Source organism: Rhyacophila brunnea, unplaced genomic scaffold, assembly GCF_057557595.1.
Source record: "Rhyacophila brunnea isolate RB1 unplaced genomic scaffold, BYU_Rbru_1.0 scaffold_23, whole genome shotgun sequence".
Taxonomy (NCBI): domain Eukaryota; kingdom Metazoa; phylum Arthropoda; class Insecta; order Trichoptera; family Rhyacophilidae; genus Rhyacophila; species Rhyacophila brunnea.
The window spans coordinates 9,471,267-9,494,220 of NW_028232893.1; the positions used below are offsets into that span (position 1 = coordinate 9,471,267).

The 22,954-nt window shown below is 36.7% G+C and overlaps 1 protein-coding gene across 1 annotated transcript in view; it reads right to left on the reverse strand.

Moving 5' to 3' along the window:
- LOC147069461 (cholesterol transporter ABCA5-like) overlaps positions 1-15,803 on the reverse strand; it is a 40,848-nt gene extending 25,045 nt beyond the window's left edge. The window contains exons 1-12 of the mRNA XM_085950660.1: positions 15,624-15,803; positions 11,575-11,745; positions 10,933-11,108; positions 9,201-9,405; positions 8,853-9,082; positions 6,457-6,535; positions 5,996-6,103; positions 5,767-5,910; positions 4,332-4,482; positions 3,992-4,145; positions 3,074-3,304; positions 251-365 (exon numbers count right to left, since the gene is read on the reverse strand). Coding sequence (XP_085806786.1) covers positions 251-365; positions 3,074-3,304; positions 3,992-4,145; positions 4,332-4,482; positions 5,767-5,910; positions 5,996-6,103; positions 6,457-6,535; positions 8,853-9,082; positions 9,201-9,405; positions 10,933-11,108; positions 11,575-11,745; positions 15,624-15,737 — 1,878 coding nt within the window. The 5' untranslated portion in view covers positions 15,738-15,803. The remainder of the gene's footprint in view (positions 1-250; positions 366-3,073; positions 3,305-3,991; positions 4,146-4,331; positions 4,483-5,766; positions 5,911-5,995; positions 6,104-6,456; positions 6,536-8,852; positions 9,083-9,200; positions 9,406-10,932; positions 11,109-11,574; positions 11,746-15,623) is intronic.
- Between the last annotated feature and the right edge of the window lie 7,151 nt (positions 15,804-22,954).

Consider the following 22,954-nt stretch of genomic DNA (forward strand, 5'->3'; position numbering starts at 1 on the left):
CAAGGGTCACCCTAAAACCCGCTGGATCGATGAAATTCGGTAGAAGTGTGTGGTATTCAAAACTAGAGACCGCAAGAGTGCAAGATGCCTATTATGTAATTATCATCATCAGTCTGCGTCAATTTAGGCCTCTCCAAGCTGATTCCATTCCTCCTGTACATTGTATTGCCACACACTTCCGCAGAACTTGACTATACCGGTACAGCAAATACAATATAACACAGATATTGACAAGACGGTTTCTACTTACTCTGACAGCTGCAAAGAACATCAAATGTTGCTTAACGGTGAGTAAATCAAATAGGATATCGTGCTGCGGACAAACGCCTGTCATTCTTCTAATCTCACTCATATCTTGAGGATCCCTGTAAAATTAAAATATCACGGAGTCATTTACACAATCCCAAGAGTTTGTAATGATTAGAAAAACCCAGATGAACTTTTTGTATTGCCATGTTGTCACCTCCGAAAGGGGGGGGGGGGGTAGGTAGGATGAAGCGCTGGACCCCCCCGTGATGAATGTCAGATGTCACGGTGATATCGTCTGCTGGCTTCTTTCGGGGACATGCTTATGTTGATTGACAACGCGGAATTATAGGCGAAAACCGACTGACCCTCTTAGGGGCTGGTAGGGCAGAGTAGGTAGTAATAATACACAACAAACAATACACAATTATTCTATCTCTGAAAAATGACAAAAACAGCCTCTGGCATATGTACCTGGCTTGTAAGTAGGTACCTCAGGTCTCATATTTCAGACCTTTTCTAGGTGCATGCTTTGGAAAGGGGCTGTGAATTTCTTGGAATTATTATTACCTTCTGCATTTCTTTGCTTGTTAGCTACATATTTTGAAATATTTGAACTAGGTATACAAATACATTTTTTTTTCAAAATATTCTCAAATCAGATATTCTAGGTATTAGGTACATTGTATGGCTGGGAACTTTGCTTCCAATATTGGTCAAAATTGGATGAAATGTAGGTAATAATATTAAAAATGATAGGTTTTAATAATTACTATTTTTGGCATCTAAAATATTGTGCTGACAATTGTTTTAAGTTATATAGGTAACTACAAAATCGTTCGCTATTGATTGGCTTTAAAATTACAGCTTGCTTCTAAGTATTTTTTAAATTGACTAAGTATAGAATTTATAATGACGCTAGGTTTTACTTGGCTTGCTTATAGAATTAATGTAGGTATAAAAAAATGCAGGATTTTATTTATATTAAGGGCTAGACTGATTCTATTAAATTTTGTAGAACTTGCAAAAGGGTGACTATAAATTTCCATACATCTAAGCTTACGGGCTAGAAATTTGCCTCGCAGTCGATCTGTTCATGTTTGCATGAATCAGCCCAATGATGATTCAGGCCTCATGGCCTTGGATCCTCTGAGGATGCCATGGTTTAGGCGGTATCAATGTGATTCCACAACACTATTTATCAGCGACTTTTTTTCACTTTTAAAGCGAATTTGTGATGTGTGTTTATCTCGCTTATCTGGTCGACTCGCCTCGCCGGGCCCCCGGGCTAGAGCCCTATCAGCCCCCTCCTTGTGGGGGCCATGCCTTATTCAATAAGACAAAGTCCCCAATATTAACGAAATATAATATCACTTCACACTATAAATAGCTGTTAATTGATTTTGTTGTGATTTGGTAAGACACAAATGGCTTAATTGGTAAAGCATGTAGGCCGGAATCCAATGGGTGAAGGTTCGCATCCCACTCTGTACCAATATTTTTCTACTATATATGTTTTTGAGGTGTTCCAAATTATGTACCGTAAAACCCCCTAACTTCGCCAAGTGTCCCTAACTTCACCTAAATCAATTAATCACTAAAAACTCATGTTTTTACTATCGCACCACTTTAAGCCACTAAGGCGATTTTAAAGATAATATTTCTCCTGTCACCACACAATTTTCAAACCGCCATTATTTTCGCCGTGTTTGTGTTAGTACCGTTTTTTCGAGTCCGGTTTGAAGAGATTTTTTCGGAATACCTCTGAACTTTTGCTGATTTCTACGAATCTTGTAGAGATAGGTTCTTCATATTTTTACTATAATATAGTAATATAGTCTGCTTGCCAAATGTAACGTGCGATTTCCGATATTTATAATAAAACATCAATTATTTGAGTATGCAATGTCAGGCTATGTTTTGTGAACTACTTGTTCCTACACTTCCCCTGGCTTTAGGGTTGTCACAAAAAAACGATTTTCTTGAAATAAATGTGTTTTTTTTATTTTTATTGTTTTTAGACTAAAAACTATTCATCACTTTGAATCACCAGTTAACAATTTTCCTCATATTTCCTTTATTAAAAATTTACTATGTAAATCAACACATAAAAATGATACTATAATGCTTTGGGTTTTGGCAGCCCTAGCGTAAATTGGTAGATTGTATGAAACAGTCATTGAAGTGATTCCTATCTTCGCCAACGTAGATATTTCTTTAAAATATGCCAAATTGTCTCTAGCATAAGACCTGAATTTGCTTAAGGCTATCTTTTAATAGATTTCGTGAGTATCCATAGACAATAATTTTTTAGTGTACCTACTAAAACACATTAGGCGAAGTTAGGGAATCGTGCCGTAACTTCGTCTATATAAAAAATAGTGATTTATTGTATTATTTAGTATGAAAAGGGTATTACTTCAATATAAATAAAATTAAATACTATCATTATGCATCACATAAGATCTATAAGATTTCATATTGGTGGATATTTTGGTGGCAAAACGACTTTCTGTTAAAAAACCGGGTGAAGTTAGGGGGTTTTACGGTATATTAAATAATAACAGTTCATAACAATAAATTCAAATTTTCAAGTTTATTTTGGGAATACTTGCAAATTTAAAATTGTGTTGTAATGCTTGCTATTTTTGACAGATATGAGCAATAACAGAATGACGTTTGCTACTAATTAATCTGTGATTTCGACTTCATTTACACAGAGAAGGTTTTCTAATGTCATTGTTAGTAACTAATGTATTTTAAATATGCATGTCACTTGAACTATCTGTAGATTTACAGTATTGCTGGAAACTTCAAATCAACTCACCTAACATCAAGACCAAAAACATAGGCTGTTCCAGTAGTGGGTGCCGTGAGACCGGTCAGTATATTGAAGAGGGTGGATTTGCCGGCTCCGTTGTGACCGAGAATGGCCGTGATCTGGCCCTCATATATACTCAGGTCGATGCCATCAACTGCCTTCACTTCGGCTCTTCTGCAGTTCCTGTACGACTTATATAATGACACTATCCGAATTGCTTCTTTATCCCTTAGTTCCCTGTGAATAGATAGATATAATTAATTGATACATGTATATGTATAAATGTTTGATGTCTGTAGAATTTAACACTCAAGGCTGCGGACTTATTTTGAACTGATGATTCTTTCAAAATAGGCTGTTTTAAAAATGGCAACATCAAGAGATTCTAATAAAATATATACGAAAAAAATCTCCAGAGTTATGTAGTTCTTTAATGACAGCCAGAAGGGAATAAGATAATTTGAAAGGGCTCATCTGGGGTCGACACTGAAGAAAGGAGGTCGCTTACACAATGTTCCAACTAAGTGAAGGACACTACAGCCCCTACCAAATGAGAATTGGTCACGTGCTAGATCCAAACACACATAATAATTCTATAAAACAACACGTGAACTTGACCTGACCACGGTATTCAATCCGGGGAAGAGTTTTTTAGCTTCTACTCTAAGGCAGATCCCGTAGGGCGAGTAGGATTATACTATTAAGTTCTTTTGATACTACTACACCCTTTGCGATGCTGGGTTGCTTAAAAAATGTAAAGAATACAAATCGATACCTCTGATTGTATAAAAACAAACATCGCATTTGTTTTATATAATTTTATTATTTAATGAAATATATTATGTTCTTGTCTGAAAAAGTTTGGGCAACTTTGGACTTTCATTCACCAATAGGTTATTCACGAAACATTAATGCAAAACACACCTAGGCACAGGTTCTATATCCTTATTAAACTGATTGTTCATGGTCTCTCCGTTGGAGTTGGCATGAAAGGTACTGGAGTGTGATTTGTGCTTCGACCCGCACCAAAATGAAGGCAGCAGACAGAACCACGGACGTCGTTTGATTCCGTGTTCACCTGGAAATAAACACAAACACTTAGTCAATATCTAAGAGAATATGTAACTACTAATAATCGCGGTCGTAATTGTGTTTATTTATTTTTAAAACTGATTTTTTTTACAAGCACCCTTAGTCAAAGATTTTGGAAGGTTTAAAAAGATTTTGCTTTCTTCATAAAATATGCATAATTTAAATTACTTACTAGGTATGACAGCATCTAAGTAGTACGCCAGGAGTCCGTATAAAACAGTATCAAAAGCCATCATGATGAGCGAGCCCCCGTAAGGTATGCCTGGACCATTCCATAGGTTGTCCCACGTGACTCCCTCACCGGCCATGTCTAAGACTAGCGCCTGAAAGGAAAAACATAACATTATAATATATTCACAATGCATGGCGAAAATTTAAGTTGGTAGACATGAATGAAATACGTCTCATATTCGGTCAGATTCAGGTATGTTCGTGCTGGTGTATTTATGTTTTTTTCTATCTGAACCTCGAAATGCTGAAAATTTTGTATTGAAACGTCAAACAACATAACATAACCTACAATTTTATTAGTTATATCATTGCAGCATAATATAATAAAACAAATATTATGTTACTATTAGCCACTCGATATTTGACAGGTAGCGGGTAACAATAAATTGAGGCGGCGGACGTGACCCCGTGATATAGATTATTTTTCAAAATAGTCAGATCCAATAATATCTCAATTTTCAATATGTAATTAACATACTCTATCTCGCTCCAAAACTTAACACATCCAAGAGAGGGGGTGTTAAAAGATAGCACTTTTGACGGCTCAGACGGTTAACTTATTGTAATAATTAACTGCCTAAATACATTGTGATTAATGTGATATATTTATCACATTTAACTCTTTTTGGATGTTAAGCAATGACATATTAAATGGACAACTCACTTCATATCGGTGCGCACGAGAAATTGTGCATGAAAGTCATTCACAGATGTATAGGTAGACGTCACGTGACCATTTATGACGTATCCATTTCCATTATGCGATACAAGCTTCGAGAATTTATAGTAATATAACCTTTATTGTAATGGCGTATTAGTGTCATTACTCATTACGTTAGAAACAGATTCTAGGTTACTTACGACTTCTCGGAGATTAGACGCATGTAAGCCCAGCGCATCACAGGCGTCTGTCCAATGGTTTCTGTCATTCAATTGCATTGAATAAACATTCATCAATATTTTAAAATGGCATTTTATCAATAATAAATAATACTGAAGTGAAAAGTGATATCCCATCTTTCTTGGAGTGCTTAGTAGATTTTTTTTTACAATTTTTAACTAGGCACATTGCCATTTTGTAACACAATAATAACGGCGGAGTCGAAACCTGACAGTCAGAAATTTTGTATGGGCAGACCCAGCGGTGTCGCCAGACCGCTTGCAAGCAGAATGTTCATTTGAGCGTAGGATACCGATATTAAAATATGAATTTCGCCATCCGGCAGACCCGACACAAAACAAAGTGAGAGTCATTTTATTTTCCAGATGCTTCGTCCATATTAATGTCATTGATGTTAAGTGAATAATTGTTAGAATAGTCTCTGAATCAATAACTACTGAATGAAACACTAACTTGTGACAATACTCTATCTTACCTTGTCCATGGCCAATGCGAACCCGCTAGAGCTGATGAGGGAGACAAACCAAAAGGCCACGGAGTCCGCGTTAGAAACAAACACTTGAATGAAGTACAGCATGCTCATCAAGTTTACGGCGAAGTTTCCCAGGATGCCTGCCGTCTACAAATAAACAAATCAATTACATATGGATGCTGAGGGAATACTATTAGTTATTTTTAAGATAAAATCAGTGTTGAATATTTACCCTGGCTTTATCGAAGAACGGAGTCATGAGGAATCCAAACATGATGATTGTGAAACCGAACAGGAGGATCAGTAAAAATACCAAAATGTACGAAGAATGTTGGAAAACCTGAAACACAAAACGACAACTGATGAAGACAGGCAATCAAGTGTTAACAATATTCTTTTTAAGTTAACACCATTGATTAATTGAGTCGCTGAGTCACAAAACTTGCACTGGCAACTTTTTCTACTTAAAAAAAATTACAAAAACCTATTTTCTCTTCATACCTACATGGTAATGAAAAATATCCCAATTCGCAAGAAAATGACATATAAGGATTAAGACGTTATGCAGATTGGGGACTTATGTTAATAGCTGCTTTCTCGTAAATAAATTTTAGTAAAACTATACATACAATTTACATACAATAGTCCATTACAAAAATTTAAAAAAAAATTAGTTTGTTAGACTAGGCTTACTTTTAATGTGAACAGTAGCACCGTGCAGACTATGGATAGCACCAAGACAAAACCGGCATACAAAATGAACCATGAAGCCCTGGAAAAAAAACAAAAATAACATTATCTAATAAACCACTTCTTTTATTCAACGAAACTGGATTTTGGAAGTTATACTTCTTTTGGCGCGTTTGGGAAATCAGATCAGAGTGTAATTTTGGCGTGTGACATGTAACACATAATTTATTTTTTCACATGAAAAAAACGCACTCGACTGGATTCGAACCACCGATTATTCGGTTATCAACCGAATGCACTGCCTTTACGCCACAGTATGATACTGCAATCGTGACGATTATACAGTATAATATTATAGTTTAGAATTGTTCCGTTACCCAGGCAGCGAATTTATTATTATATGTACGAAGAATTGTTCCGTTGCCTAGAAAACGAATTTATTATTGTTGGCCAAAATAAAATAAAAACAACGAGAAATAATTAAATAACTTATTTAGTGATATAAGTTAAAGTGTCTAGAAATAAACCAGCGGCACTCCAATAAGCGGCCCTCCTTTATTCTAGTTTTTATTGATATAGGGCTATTAAAACGTCAATTCTATCTTATATCATACTTTATTATTTGACAGATCTGAAACATGACGTCTGGCATAATGATGTGATCATAGCCGACCATAGTGACCATAGAATAAGGAGTAAGGAGTATGGATTATTTTGCTTGGTGAAAAATATTCTTTCGCGTTGTGAATTGTACCTACTCCTTTTTATATGTGATTAAGCAAATTGTCAAATTAAGCTTAATATTTTTAAGTGTGATAGGTACGTTACTTTGGTTTGGTATTACATATTTAGTTTATGTGAAAACTATTTTCTAACTGTTTGAATATTTTTGGTTGATGTGAATTTTGACTAACGCGGTGTGCGATTATTTTATTTTGCTACGCCAAAGAAGTATAACTTCTAACGCGCGTATATAAGTACACACACCGTTTTTTTTCTAGTGTGTATATGCACGAGATGTTTTCAAATAATGTATGTTCAATAATATTTAATTAATTTACCTAATTCTATTAACCTAATTCAATGTGGATCTTGCGTCCCGAAGAGGTTTCTTCGGTGCTCTTTGTCGAAACGGTTACATGAGTTTCAAAAACCATTCTGGGCGATTTTTTACAAAAATGTCCTGTGGATGCCTCTTATTCATAAACTTTAAATTTATCTAGTTATCCGGGTGAGAGTTTCAAACTGCATTTAATCTCGTCAGGAAATCATTTGGGTCACTTACAAAAACCACTCCGTATGCGAACTGAGTTTCTTAAAGCATTCAAAGTGATATCGGCCAATCAGGTGTCGCGATTCGTACAAAAATGCAATATGTCCGCAGTACTGAATCTACACTCGGTGAGGTAAATCGCTCAAGTTTGCTGTTGATATTTTGTCGTTTTCAATCGTATATAATGGATGATTATTTGATAAATGTTATGAATTTTCTTCCTGAAACCTCAAGGAAGCGTTCAAGGAACCCAGATGCATGGAAACGCAGCATGCAGTGCAAAGAAAAGTAAACACAATTTGACACTTCAATCCAGTGTTTTCACGGCATTTTTGGTAAATAATCCATAGGCGTCCCAGACTTTTTTCATTGTTTAGATACTTTAATTTTTCGTGTTATTATCTGATATATAAAAACATTCCTTAACCCTTTTTTTACTCTAGCCTTATTTAGCCTAGCATATGTGAAAACTCCAACGCATTTTTTGCCAAAAAATTATCGATGTAGTTCTTTTTAAATAAATAATTCTATACAATATGTTTTAAAAATTTGAAACTTATATGAAGCGTATATGTAATTAAATTAAATTTCAAATATTATTGGTGTTTAATTTCATAAAATGCTTCACAAGCAACAATTTCATGAGAAAATTAGTCCAAATGAATTTATATTCTACAAAATCACATGACGACATGACGCGCCACTGGAATTTTAACACTGTGAGTAACAAAATAACTCTGTTCATAAAAGTGAGATGCAGAATCCACTCTATTCGACAATGAGTTTCAAAAGTATTTTAACGAATATATTTTGTGTTACAAGTTATCTGCATACAAATTAAAAAGTTATATCACATTTACAGGCCAATTACCAATTACGTGCGTCGAGGGCCACCTGTAGTTTTTTTTATTATTCAGATATCAAAATTCTATTTATAACAAAAATAAGACAGTTTTACTGACTCCTGGAAAAACAGTTATTTTGGATTTACGAAGTATACTAAATAGGTGACCCTGGTTCATCATGAACCAGCGAGTGCGAATTCGTGATAGCACGATCGATTTTCAATAATATTTCTGTTTGTTTTCAGCAAACACTTGAATAAAGATGTGTTAAATGGGCTCACCAATAAACTGAGTCAATCAACCCCATAATCCTCATCCCCTCCCGGATCTTGTTCTCCTTCTCCCCCACCACCAGCATGAGCAGGTACGTGATGAACTGCGATAGCGTCATCACCATGTAGATGGGGATGACGATGCGGAACGCCACAATCCAGTTGCCCGTGTACGCCGGCTTCGGGAACATCTCAAGGGAGATGTTCGGCATGGGTAGGTCTTCGCGCCCGCTTTCCAACTGGACAAGGAAACAAATTTTCAATGAGTTATCAATTCATGCATTATTTTTTTCATCTAGAAGGAATTATCTTTTTGTATTACATTTGAAAGCGATTGCAGAATGATTTTATGTTTACCTTTATCTTGGTGTAGTCGATGAGGGCCTGCAGGGCAATGAATCCGGAGTAAAAGTACTGGTTAACAGGGCACTGCTCCCCGGCCTGGATAGGGAAGTAGCCGCTGGTCCAGTGCGTAGGAGACACACGGCAGATGGCTGGAGACGACCACAGCGACCGGGTTGACGGTGTGACCACCACTGAAGGATTCGTACGGATCGTATAACTGTGAATATAAAACAAAGAAAAATATTATTGTATCTAATAAATATTACCACCTGTCAATATTATTCTCATACAGTGATGCCAACCGTACTATATTTATAGTATTTGTACTATAATTTTGGTCCGCGTACTATGTACAATATAAAACAGGTATAGTACACCCAAAATACTATAATTTTGAATATCGGAAAAAATATGTAAAAAGTACTCAAATTTCGATATTTCCGTTCGATAAATTGGTGCAAAGTACTATAATTTCGCAATATAAGATTTGGAGAACTTTGAAAAAAATTGCTCGAAAAACGTAAAAAAATCCTTTGACTTTGGTTTAAAATGGAATTTCTTGAATTCTTCGGTAAGCATTTTTGGTGGCAAGAGGTACCTAAATAAAAAGAGGTCTCGTTTCTCAAATTCTCCGTTATTTTTTTTCTGAGAAACATAAAACCTATACATTTTCAACAGATGACAACGTGTACTATATTTTTTCTGCAAATACTATAATTTTGGAGGCTCTGTACTATAATTTCACTCTGATAGGATGGCAACACTGTTCTCATACGTCTTCTCCCTGTGTCCCTCCCTCTTATATGTTTACGTGAATGTTCTGTCTTACTGCCTTTGTTCTGGTATTTCAGACTCAATTATTTATCTGTGAGTTGCTGCATCAGCATGGCAGAATCTTTGTAGAGTCTCCTGATTTTGCCGACCTCACCATCACTGAAGACGTTCGTTTGTCAAACGGCGATGTTTAGCTGATGGTTCTTCATTCTAATAGGTTGTCGAGCTCACGGTTCATCTTTATTCTGTAAGCCTTATTGTCTAGTGAGGATCAAACTCCATATTTTTCTCTCAAAGTCTACTTACTAACTTCTCTTCTTCATTATTGGTTATGCCAGCGTTTCTTAACCTTTTTGATTTGCGATCCAATTAAGGGTAATAATTTTGGTTCGTGACCTAAGATAAAATAAATAAAATAGTACGTACTGAAAAAAGAATATTTTATCTTAATAATACTAAATACAGTTATGGTAAACAACATTTGACTCAATTAATGTGAACCTTGGCTTTGGATAAGCTTTGAGAGCTCATCAAAGTTTGGTGTTATATTACACGGCCTGCATCTTAGGTCTTCTTCTGGTTGCAGTCTATTTCGCAATTTGGACTTCATTTCACTCAAAGCAGAAAATCCTGATTCGCACATGTATGTTGTTGAAATTATTAATTTTGACCACTGCGATCAACGTTAAACAGTGTTGCATGAATATTGTATTGAATGTCATAGTATACTTGCCAACATATATACTATAAATGCTGGCAAGAATATTGTTTTGTTGAGAATATTTCGCGACCCATAGATTAAGAAACGCTGGGTTAAGCACTATGTTTCACAGCTATAAATTACCACTAGTCTTATGGTTATCCAGATCAAAATTTATGTACGTTGCCCCGAAAACTGAACCGATGACAGTTTTCTTGTTTAGTCTGATGGCAAATAAAAAAGGATGGTAGAATATAGAAACGGTCTTACATTAGTGGATGCGCCATGGCCATAGGATTGCTCTGGAAGATGACAGCCATGGGGATGGACTCGGGCCGGCTCCAATATTCGCCCAGCAGTTGCTCCTGGGTCTGGAACAGCACCCACGTGATGGGTTGCATGTCGGGCAGGGTTTGCAGTTGAGTGTTCATCTCTTCCAAGAAGTCCTGTAAATATTAACACTTATTCAAATAACAAATACAAATTGAACATAATAAATACACCACCATTTCACAAAAGCCTCCATTTAACAGCCGCTGTAGACGTCAGTTAGCTAAATCGGACATGCTATCCCTATCTTTTGACGTATATAACATTGTATTTATGTATGTTTGACGTGTGTAATAAATCAGACGCATAAATATGGATTCACAACACTTTCCCTTAAAAACTGCTTACAGCTCAGACACACAACACTGCAGTTGTCGTGCGTCGGCGCAGTTCTTACATGTTTCCAAGTTCACATTCGATAAGAATCTCTAATTGGATTTTTTTTATCCAATTGTAGATTCTACTCGGATGCATTTGGTATCAAGTAACACCTGAGTCGACCAATGCAAACTGCAGTGTCGTGTGTCTGAATCCTGATTTACTAAGTCTATACATGTTTACCGAACATGGGCACTAACTCACCAGTGTCTCAGTGTTGTTGGGGACAACGGCAACGGTGTGGTTGACCCTCTGGAAGTGCTGAAAGAGGAAGGCCTCCCCTCTGGGCTCAGCTATCTCTGGGAAGTTCGGGTTCGGCACCAGGATCTTCATCACGATTAGCACTCCAAGAGAGTACAGAGGAACAAGGATCTCCTGTAGCCATAAATAAAATATTTTATTAGCACATAACAGTGGCGAAGACTCTTTCCTAAACGAATAAACTAGTTATTCGCTCTGATAAATTTACAACCGTTCAAAACTTCAATCGTGTTTGGAGGGGAAAACCATATACCTAGAGTCTCGTACTTGCTAGGACCAGCAAGGGCTATTCTAACATATCAGTTAACTCCAAAATCAACAAACAAAATGATAAATATGTGATATGTCGTATTCAGGCAGTTAATTATCCCGGGAATTTAACTGTCAGTAGGTAGTGATATTTTTAACACAGCCGCCCAAGACCGCGTTAACCGCAAACAATCAAATGTCGTTGAGTACCTAACACAGTTAACACGTCCTTCCTTGATTCCAAGTACATTCCATTACCTCCATCAATCCAATCTGATGCATTTGGAATTAAGTAAGGCGTGTTAACTGTGCTAATAATTATTGTAGATTCTTGTTTATGGAATTGCTCCGAGTAAAAACCATGTTATTTTGGAGCAATAAAAATAACGGAAACGTGTTACCGTGTTAATTATTTTAGAATACCCTGCAGTTCGGCGTACATGGCCGCCTTTCATGGAGCTAAATACGTGTCAAAAAGAAAATATTAGTGTTTCGCTTTCGTGCTTTGAAACGTAACTTGGCGGAACAGATGAATGATTTAACCACAGAATAGATTAATAAATAGATTCCAATAAAATACATTTTGACGCAGGGTTTTGAATGTGCGAGTGTCCTACGAAAATGAACCATGCATTATGGACGTGCAATTGTGTGTTGCAACCTTCAATACATCAATATTAAATGAGTGTCAATGCATAAACAGAGAGCAGTTGTCAGTATTCGACGTATGACGTATTCTTGAAACGTGTTTAAGTTTATCCTGTATTCTCTCGGTTCGCTCGATCGGTCGCCTGCTTCTCCTTACCCGTTAGGTATTTTAGTTCCCATTATTTCTGAGTTCCCTGGATTCAACCACGCATGATGGTACTTGTATGGTAAGAATAGTTATGTATGTGTGTTCTTTTTAGAATACAGTATGACTGATGATGACATATGGAGATGGCACCGTTTCAAAAATCGTATGACTCAGCAGCCAGCTGTGATTAGCGATTAATCCGATATTGTGGTGTCTAATTCGTTAGCGGATTTCAATATTATTTGAATACTTATGTAGGTAACAGGGTATCAAAGAACCCATAGAAGTGGTATTTATTCCGACAGGCTTTGCATTAGCTAGGCACGCATTCGGGTCAGTATTTTAAGTTTTCACGCAATAACAAAACGTGATATGTGTCGCTGAGTTTCAAAACCCGCTATAACACATTTTCATTATGTTGAGAAAATCAATAAAAACTTTTTGAACTAAAAAGGTTTTTGAATGTTTCAGTAGTGTTATAGCGGGATTTGATAGACACATTGATTTTGTTTCATAAATGACAGTTAATCGTAGCGGCTTTTGAAAGAGGCGATAAAATTTTCATGTAGTGATTTTAATAACGAATATAACGATATATATATATCTTAATTATTTCAAAAAAGTGTTACAGCAGATTTTGAAACTCAGCGACACATATCAATTCTATGGTTGGATCCGTGACTTCTAACCTTATTTTTTTGGAGTTTTAGAAATATTTTATAAAATTTCAGAAAATTCCTACCGTCGAGCGGGTTCTAATATATCACTTCAACTCCAAAAGAAATAAAAAAGTGATAAATATGATATGTCTTATTCGGTCACTTAATTTTCCCGGGAAGTTAACTATCAGGCGTACTGTTTTTTTAACACAGCCGCTCATGGCCGCGAACCACGAGCTGTAAATGTCATTATTGTGTAGTAGGTACTGCAATATATTTTTAAAACGCCATACTTACTTGATTCCAAATGGATCCGATTAGAATCTCCACTTGGATAAACAAAAGTCCAATTGAAGATTCTAATGGGATGCATTTGGAATCAAGTAAGGTGCAGTGCGGTGTGTTAACAATTAGGAATTTCCTCGAGTAATATCCGTGTTATTTTGGAGCAATAAAAATAACGTCAACGTGTTATAGTGTTAACTTATTGGAATAGCCCTGTAGATGAGAAATTTATAAAATTTTCTATTTATATACTAGTGGATTTCTATTATAATATACTAGTGGATTCCTAGAGTTTTTTTGGAGGTACCTTTGCTACCCTGACTGACACATCATATGCATTATATTGTTATTCTTCTTCTTCTACATTTTCATTACCTTACATAGGTACTACATTGCTCTATTTTAATGTTGTTCAATCATGCAGATATCTAAGGGCCAAGACACACGACAATGCAAGTCTTATTTGATTCCAGATGTATACAATAATAAATTGAAATCCAGCAAGATCATTCCAATTATTGGATACACACCGTCTGGGTTGCGGTGTGTCTTGACCCTTACAATACTAAACTTTTAATATGCCATAAACTATAAAATCTTCAACTTTCCTATCAATTACAAGAAATGTTGACAAATTGTACTTTTTAGCAAGCTCCACGATAACCACTGATCCAAACTCACGAGATAAATCAGAATGTCATTTCCCGTCAAGGCATTATTTTTTAAACTCTTTCCACTCTGCAGGCCAGAGGTTCTGGTAAAAAAGATTCTAATATGACCTATCAGAATCTAGTAAGATTTCGTAGAATCTAGTAGGAAACTTACGGTGTAAAATCTAAGATTGTTTTTAAGAGCGCGATGCAGAGCCGTTACAACAAAGAAACACACGTCACAAGTCCTTTCTCTCTTCCACTAAGGCGCTCTAATAAGAATTATACCTATATGTTTTTCTCACTGAACCAAAGACAACGAAATCAGCCCCTTAAAGTTAGGCACGTATCTTAGAGACTTACGCACCTAAGTATGGTTATGCATCGCACTCTGTGTCATGTATTACAGCCAATTCGTTTCTCATCTATTGGACTGGCAATTGATTATTGTTTTAGAAATGCGTCAGCAAAATGGTACTTTAAATTTCATACTAGATTCTAATTGGAATACCTAATAGATGGGTGGTTCACAATAATTATCGATCAAGTCCAATTTTCATAAATTTCGATTTTTATTGGGTATTTATTTCAGTGGCTAGATAAAATAGATTTCTATATTGTGTGTTAAGGTTATACCTCAGTTGAGGCATGGTCTAAAAAAATCGTGGCTAGGCGATGCGCGGGTTGCGTGTCGCGGGTGCAAATGACGCGTCCATTAAATGTTCTATTAGTAACAATAATAATATATTCATTGACATGTTTTCTTTTTAAATTAAATGGGTAACGTTTTTAGTCATCTTTACACGATTTAAGAATTAATACCCCCGTCGCCATCACGAAACAAATTGACGTATTCACACCTCGACGTTCGCCCTCCGAATGCCAGCGAGTCCAAAATTTCGTCGCGCCTATAGTAGAAAATTATTTGCCGTTTCACTGATGTATCGTCTTAATATTACAATCGTAGCTCTACAATTTTCCGCATAAATGGCAATACAATATAAGTCATCAAATTGAATGTGAAACATGTCCATTTTGATAGTTCCTTCAGCAGTATGAAGAGGTATTTGCTAATATTATTAAAGCCTGAATATACTTTATGTTTCGACTGTTTATTTAAATTGATCCATGTACCTACTATCTAATATGGTAATTACCTATATACAGAAAAAAACATTCCTGAATTTTAAAAAAGGAGTTTCAACTTTAGGTGCAAATATCTCATGTTCCATTTTGATGGACTTGTTACATAATTATTGTGAACCACCTAATTAATGGGTAAAATTATTATAAGAGTGCAAATGGCTGCTATCAGGTACAGTGGATCCATGGATGAGTGGCTAAACAACTCACCGCTATAGTCTTCCTGGTGTCCCGCTTCTTGAGGTAGATGTTCCTGACCAGCATGGCCCTGAGCTGCGACCAGTAGAGCCCCCGTCGCGGCGCGGGTCTTCCCTCGGCGGCCATCTCGCCCCGGCTGCTGCGCCCTCGGCGGGCGGGTTACTGCGGCAGGCCGCCGTCAGATCGACGCATTGCCGCCGCTCATCGGCTGAGACCCAGACGAACGGGGATCGTCAAATGTCTGCAACAAAAATTACAATAAATGTTTATTAGTATGTTTTTCCAAACTATGAATGGTTTGTCTAGTGTTTGCAAACCCAGGATCCGGCTCAATTAATTGTAGGTATTCGAGCACGTGTCTTCCGGATGGATAATTCCAGTTCAAAACTCAATTGATGTTACATAAGTCAGGGATTTTTGGAGGAGGATTTAGGAGGAAACCAAGATCGACATATAAGTTAAGATACGTATATTATGCTCAGAATATTAGTCATATACGAGTTTACCTAGGGAAAAACTCAGCTATAAATCGCAGTTCCAGTTCCCAATGAATACGACGAAATATTCATCAGAATCACCACCGCCTTGCGCTACAAAGAATTTTCCAGGGTTTTTTCAAGGTGAATTCAAATTAGTAAACGAATGGTTTTCAATGAGGCATTTTTCTCAGCCGCCATAATATTGAATTCGTCTAGCATCAAGTAGAGTAGTTTGCGTGCTTCGTCCTATAAGTCCTTAAATAAACCTCTATAGTAAATGCGAGATATCCATAAAGGCATCTAGAAAAGAAAGAAAAAGATCGCCACTGGGTTGTAAGTGACATGAAAATCAGTGACGTCCCGTGGGGGGTAGGCAAAGTCATGCGTTGTATAGGGGTGGCACATGAGCGGTGGTTTTCCATAAAACGCTTGCGGTTGACGATGCGGTCGCTTTATTAGAGAGAGTCGACAACATAGTTTCAAAATGATAGACGCATAAAAATGTTGACAACATAATTGTTGTTGTTTTAAAATACATAGTATTGTAGTGGCGGTTTTTTTATTTTGCATAATTTTCACAAAGGTGCCTCCATACCTATCAGTGCCAGAGGCATCCAAGTACCTAAATCTACCACTGTTTGAGAGTAGGTTTCGTCGAATTACACTAATTCTCAGTGCATATCAAGCATATCAATTGAAAGATTTTTGGTGTATTCGCCTGTTCACGATGGCCGAAAATAAATAATAAAATAGATACCTAAGTGGTTACCCAACGAATTTGCAGACAGTTTGAAACTAAACATAAAAGGGAACGGTATACTGGTCTGCTTAAGGCATAAAGCCCATCAAGACGGACGAGCGGGCGAAGTCGGCGTAAGAAGCGTATATTCATAACCATAATCACACGCCTCTTGCCGCGCATTACCCTTCACCTATGTAATAAGGGGCCCAAGAACCACAAAATAATTATTATTACAGCGTCTCTCATAACAAAGCAATAAAAATATTACATTATTTCTCGGGGCTTGTAATTAAATATCGGACACGCAATAACTAAACAAAGCGTACACTGTTCTTAATAATGGCTTCTCGTCCGTCTTATCGACGACGCTTCGAGGAGTGTGATTTTGCTTGCTGTGTTCAATGAATGGACTCCATTGTATTTTCGTTAAATCGTATCGCTGAGAAGCGAAAAACGGTGACTCATGCGGCACGCGGGCACAAGGCGTCGTCAAATCCAATGTGCGCTGGCGTATTTGATTACGTTGTATTTTCGACGATTTACGCGCCACTTGTAGAAATTTTGCGCGAGCGCCCCACTCGCTGCGTCAATGGGCTTTATGCCTAAGGGCGGCATTTTGCCCAGGGACGTCACTGAGGAAAAGAATATTATGTAGAAAGGTAAACCTCAGCAAACATGTAATAATTGAATCCTGCAGATATACCATACATGTTAACAAAAGTTTTTTAAGGATGAGAGTAACATTGTTAGTAAAACCTGCAATTTTATACATTTTACTGATAATTTTGAAAATAGACACATTGTTATTTTTGTGAAAATGAGGATTACAGCGTACCTATATAATAATGTAAAATTACTTTTGCACACCGCGCCGACACACCTTGCCGACGTGCTAAAAGACAGGAGCCGAGTCAATTATTACTCGCGCGATCTCAAATGAGCGGCAAGTGACGATAATATGTAATCATCATCCCCCCCTCACTCATCATTGGCAGCTGAATGCCGACCAGTGTTCGAAATAACATAAAAATGCAATAGCAGTAAACATTTGACATGATTGCATAATATATTACCTCGTATCTATGAAATATAGGTAGGTACTATCACAAATTGTTTTATTCACCGTTCTTCCTTTATCAGTACATATCTGCTTTGTAGTTATAAATAATTAACATTGTCACAGCGTGACCGCGCGGCATACGCATCCCAGGTTCGAATCCTGGGTCTGGCAAGTACACATATTGTTTTTCAATTTGTGTACGAGTCAGAGTATAGACATATATGGTCCTAATAAGTTGAGCAAGTGGCTGACATCCATTTCTCGTAAAAACAAAATCTGTGAATACAAACCTCAACTCTGTGGAGGTTCATAAATGATCTTATTAGGATCGGACATGGTCGGGATGTATTATTATTGTTCATATTGGCATTTGTGAAGTAAATATATGCTTTAAATGATCCAATGGAATGCCAGTTTTTATGAGACAGAGCGATTGTCTCAAAGATTTTATAATCCGGAGCTGATTTCCGGTCCGCTCTAGTCAATTTCGACTGCTGATGTCGTCGCTGGCTGATGCCCGTGTGCTCTTCTTAGTACTTTGAATACGTTAACATTCGATTTAATGTAACAGGCATTTATTACAGGATTTAACTTACAAATCTTACAGCTAGTTTTAAACACATCAATTAACTTAATATCGAACGTCGATAAATTGTGTCGCTAAATTTCAAAACCCGCAATAACACTTTTTTGAAATAATTAAGATATATATATCGTTGGATTCTTTTTAAAATCTCTACATGATAATTTTATCGCCTCTTTCAAAATCCGCTACGATTAACTGTCATTTATGAAACAAAATCAATGTGTCTATCAAATCCCGCTATAACACTACTGAAACATTCAAGAACCTTTTTAGTTCAAAATGTTTTATTGATTTTCTCAACATAATGAAAAAGTGTTATAGCGGGTTTTGAAACTCAGCGACGCAATTGCAGTCATCTTCTAATTTTAAAACCATTATAATCCAGATCCGGCCACTTGTATATTATGTTACCTACGCCTACAGCCATGTCCTCACATCCTGAAGCGGGCCCTCAGGCTAGGATCTTTAGAGGGGCCCCCGACCTATCGCTAAGGTTAAAGGCAGTGTGATGCTCTACAGTGGTGTTTAAGAAGTTTAATAATTCCTTAGAAAAAAGCATTAAAACAGTTTTTATTTTTGTATTTTTATTTTATTTCTCAATATAATCTCCTTGGAGCTCAATACACTTGGTTAGACGTTTCTCAATTTTTTTTAAACCGTCAGAAAAATAAGTTTTCGGAAGGTCCTCAAAATAAGCATTTGTCCAATCGATGACTTCTTCATTTGAAAAAAAACTTTGTCCACTTAGCCATTTTTTTAAGTTTGGGAAAAGGAAAAAGTCACTGGGGGCTAAATCTGGCGAATACGGTGGGTGGTCGACCAATTCGAACTTCAATTCTTCAATTTTAGCCATTGATCGTAAACATGTGTGAACACGGGCATTGTCCTGATGAAAGAGGATTTTTTTCCTGTTTAAATGAGACCGTTTTTCTTCAATTTCGTTTTTTAGCTGGTCCAATAAAAATGCATAATAATCCCCTGTTATTGTTTTTCCTTTTTCCAAATAGTCAACGAAAATAATTCCACGTGCATCCCAAAATACAGTAGCCATAACCTTACCAGCTGATTTTACGGTTTTCGCCTTCTTTGGACATGGTTCGCCTTTCGCAATCCACTGCTTTGACTGTTCTTTCGTCTCAAGAGTATAGTGGTGTATCCATGTTTCATCTACAGTCACAAAGCGACGAAAAAATTCATCCGGATTGCGTTGCATGAGCGACAACAGGGCTTTAGAGGCCACCACCCTATTGCGTTTATTGTCGACTGTGAGCAAACGCGGCACCCATCTTGCAGAAACTTTTTTCATGCCCAATTTGTCATGTAAAATAGAAATGACGCTACCTTTTGAGATCCCTGTAACCTCAATTATCTCACTCAACTTTAATCTTCGGTCACTTAACACCATATCGTGCATTTTATTGATCATTTCTGGTGTAGTCACCTCTACAGGACGTCCTGAGCGTGGTTCATCCTTTGTTGATGTACGACTACGTTTAAATTCATTTAACCAGTTATAAATAGTTGCAAGTGAAGGAGCAGATATGCCGTGAACTAAATCCAACTCATTTTTTATTTCCTTTGCTGTTAACCCTTTTATATTAAAATGTTTAATAACAGCTCTAAACTCAATTTTCTCCATTTTTGTAAACAAGCAAATTTTTTTTTTTAAATGTACGAAAATAAAAAACAACAACACGACCAATCTGATTGAAACTTCGCAGCATACTGAATCGGTAGTGCCGCTGCATGAAAACAAACCGCTTACAGTACTAGTCGCGCCACCTGTCGGCTTTTCTAAGGACTTATTGACCCACCCTCGTATTTATTAGATATATCAGGGTTTGCAAACCTTTTTACATACGCGTGCCAAATTTTCCTAAATATTATTTTTCAATTGTCTGGCGTGCCGAACAGTTATGGGAAAAAAATGTTTTTAAAAATTCTATTTTAAAAAACATGATATTCTAGATACCACTCACAGAATATGGGCACACATAATATAGCTGTATCACTTTTTTCAATTACGTCATACATTTCGGTCTACCAATTTTGAAACTGTCTACCAGAATTACTACTACCCACTAGCTCCACCAAACATTTGTTTCTTATTTGGTGCAGCCATTTTTGTGGGTAGAAATTAAATTATTTGTTATTTTATTAATTAGTCTGGTTCTTTACGCATAGATTGGCACCATAATTGCATCGATCAGATGAGCCATTATTTCGCTACAGTGGTCTCAAGCATTGTAAATCGATCAAGATTAAAGGTTCGCGGCGCGGCATCCCCCACCGCCTGATAAGGTTAGTGCGATAATAGTATATATTATGACGTATAAAGTCTAAGGAGGGATCTATGCAATTATATATCTACATTAAACGTAATGCTTATTCTTGAAGAGTATTTTCCTACCTACTATTTTTTATACAATGCGATCTATCATTTATTATTATTATCAGGCATTTTTTTCTCTTCAGATGCGTGCCATGCTAAATCATCTCGCGTGCCACTGGTGGCATGCGTGCCATAGGTTCTCTACCACTGATATATATAATATCATATTATGCATGAAAGTTTGTCACGTAAACGAAACGCGCATTCAATATTGGTTATCAATCAATTCAATTAAAATTAAAATTTATTTATTTAAATATAACTTTACAAATTATAAATTTAAAAAGTTCGCAACATGACATTTAAAAACAAAGAAACAGTATAAAACAACAAAGAGATAGATGCAGAATTAGAAAAACAGGATAAAACCACGTTTGGCACAGCACACGTGGAAATCCTACTGGCACGCGAAAAAGAATATTGTAAAATTTAACCTCAACCGGGACGGCGTAAAATCATTTCAGAATTTTAAAGGACATGGGCGATATATACCTATCACATCGAAATAATGGGGATAAGGTTGTAAGGAATGAAAGATAAAAAAAAAAACAATTATACACGCTGATTTTATGTTTTTCTTTTGGGAAGGATAGCTAAAAAGGCACCCTCAACTTTAATATTAGATGGTAGAAAATAAATCAGTTTTTTTTTTGCATTTTATCATAAAAAGGTTTGTCATCCCTGGCATAGGTGAATGTGCATGCATAGTCGTTGCCGACTCAAGTAGAAAGACGATAGATTCACAACGAATGGTCCTATTTTTTCCGCCTCTCCCGTTGTTGTCTATGTATGAACTGTCATTGCCTGTCATTGTTCTATAGAGTGCTCATACTGACGCGTCTGTCGTGTTCACACAGGGATTGGTTTGATTTGGATATATGAATTACATGATAAATAATACACTAGCATTAACACACCTAATGCTACATATTTTTTGGAAATCGATATTACCACCGGTTTTTGTGTGAAGGACTAGTCTGACTTTGACAGCTGATGAATAACATTAATGTATATTATTTATAAATAACACTGATAGTTAATATATTTGATTTGAGAATTTTTTATAATTCAATTTGAAACGAGAAAAGGCGAATCAATATGTCAAGCAATCTGGGATCTGATTTTGACAGCTGAAAAGTGGACCACTCGTTGCTTTTTGCAAAAAGTTATGCTCAGGCTTTATTAATCTATAGATGGCGGTGGCATAGTACATAAAGATACCGAAAGGCGAAATCCGGATCGCTTAAAATTACTCATATGAAATAGTACAAAGAATCCACCCAAATACCTACGTCCATTCGATAGCAAGTATTGATTTTGCCTACTTAGGTAGATATATATTATTATTATGTAGAGAAGATTTTCAACTTTTTGATTAGGTGTTAGTTTAGTAATTTATTGTCTATGCTCAATTTTAACGAAACTGTATTAAATTTGAAGAGGAGACTATATAAATTATTATTATACAAGAGACAAAGCTAATCGCTCGCCATTGACAGAGAGAGGGGGCGGTTGAACTTCTGATACCCCTTTTTGCATGTCCCGCACGCCACTGGCGGCCACCCTTTAGCTCGAATTGCGCGATGTGATATTGTGACGACCGGCTCGCCATCCCCGGCGCGGAGTAAAGGTCAGTGCCGCGCCTTCGCAGGGGTCTGCACGCGCCGGCCCGCGGGGATACACAGAAGCCGCGTCGAGGTTTTTTAATGCCCGCCGAACGAGAACAGACGGTAGAATTTCCAGCAAAATTTGCGGAGCTGGCTGAATTTAGTAGAACTTCGATTTATCGTTATTCAGACTGATTTCCTCCACAATTAAGTCCAGACAATCGAGGGTATACAATGTATTTGTTTTAGCAGCGCCATCTTTAAGATACAAAGCCTGAGCATATCTTTTTGCACAAGCATATTTCTCAAACGAGTGGTCCCACTGTTCATCTGTCTAAAAATTGAGTTATACAGTACATTTGTAGGAGGTGTGTCAATTTAGTGTATTATCCATCATGTTACTCAGGTATCAAAATCATATAATGTAGACTGAAGAGTATAAAGAAGTTATTTGTTATTGTCGTTTAGAACCAACTG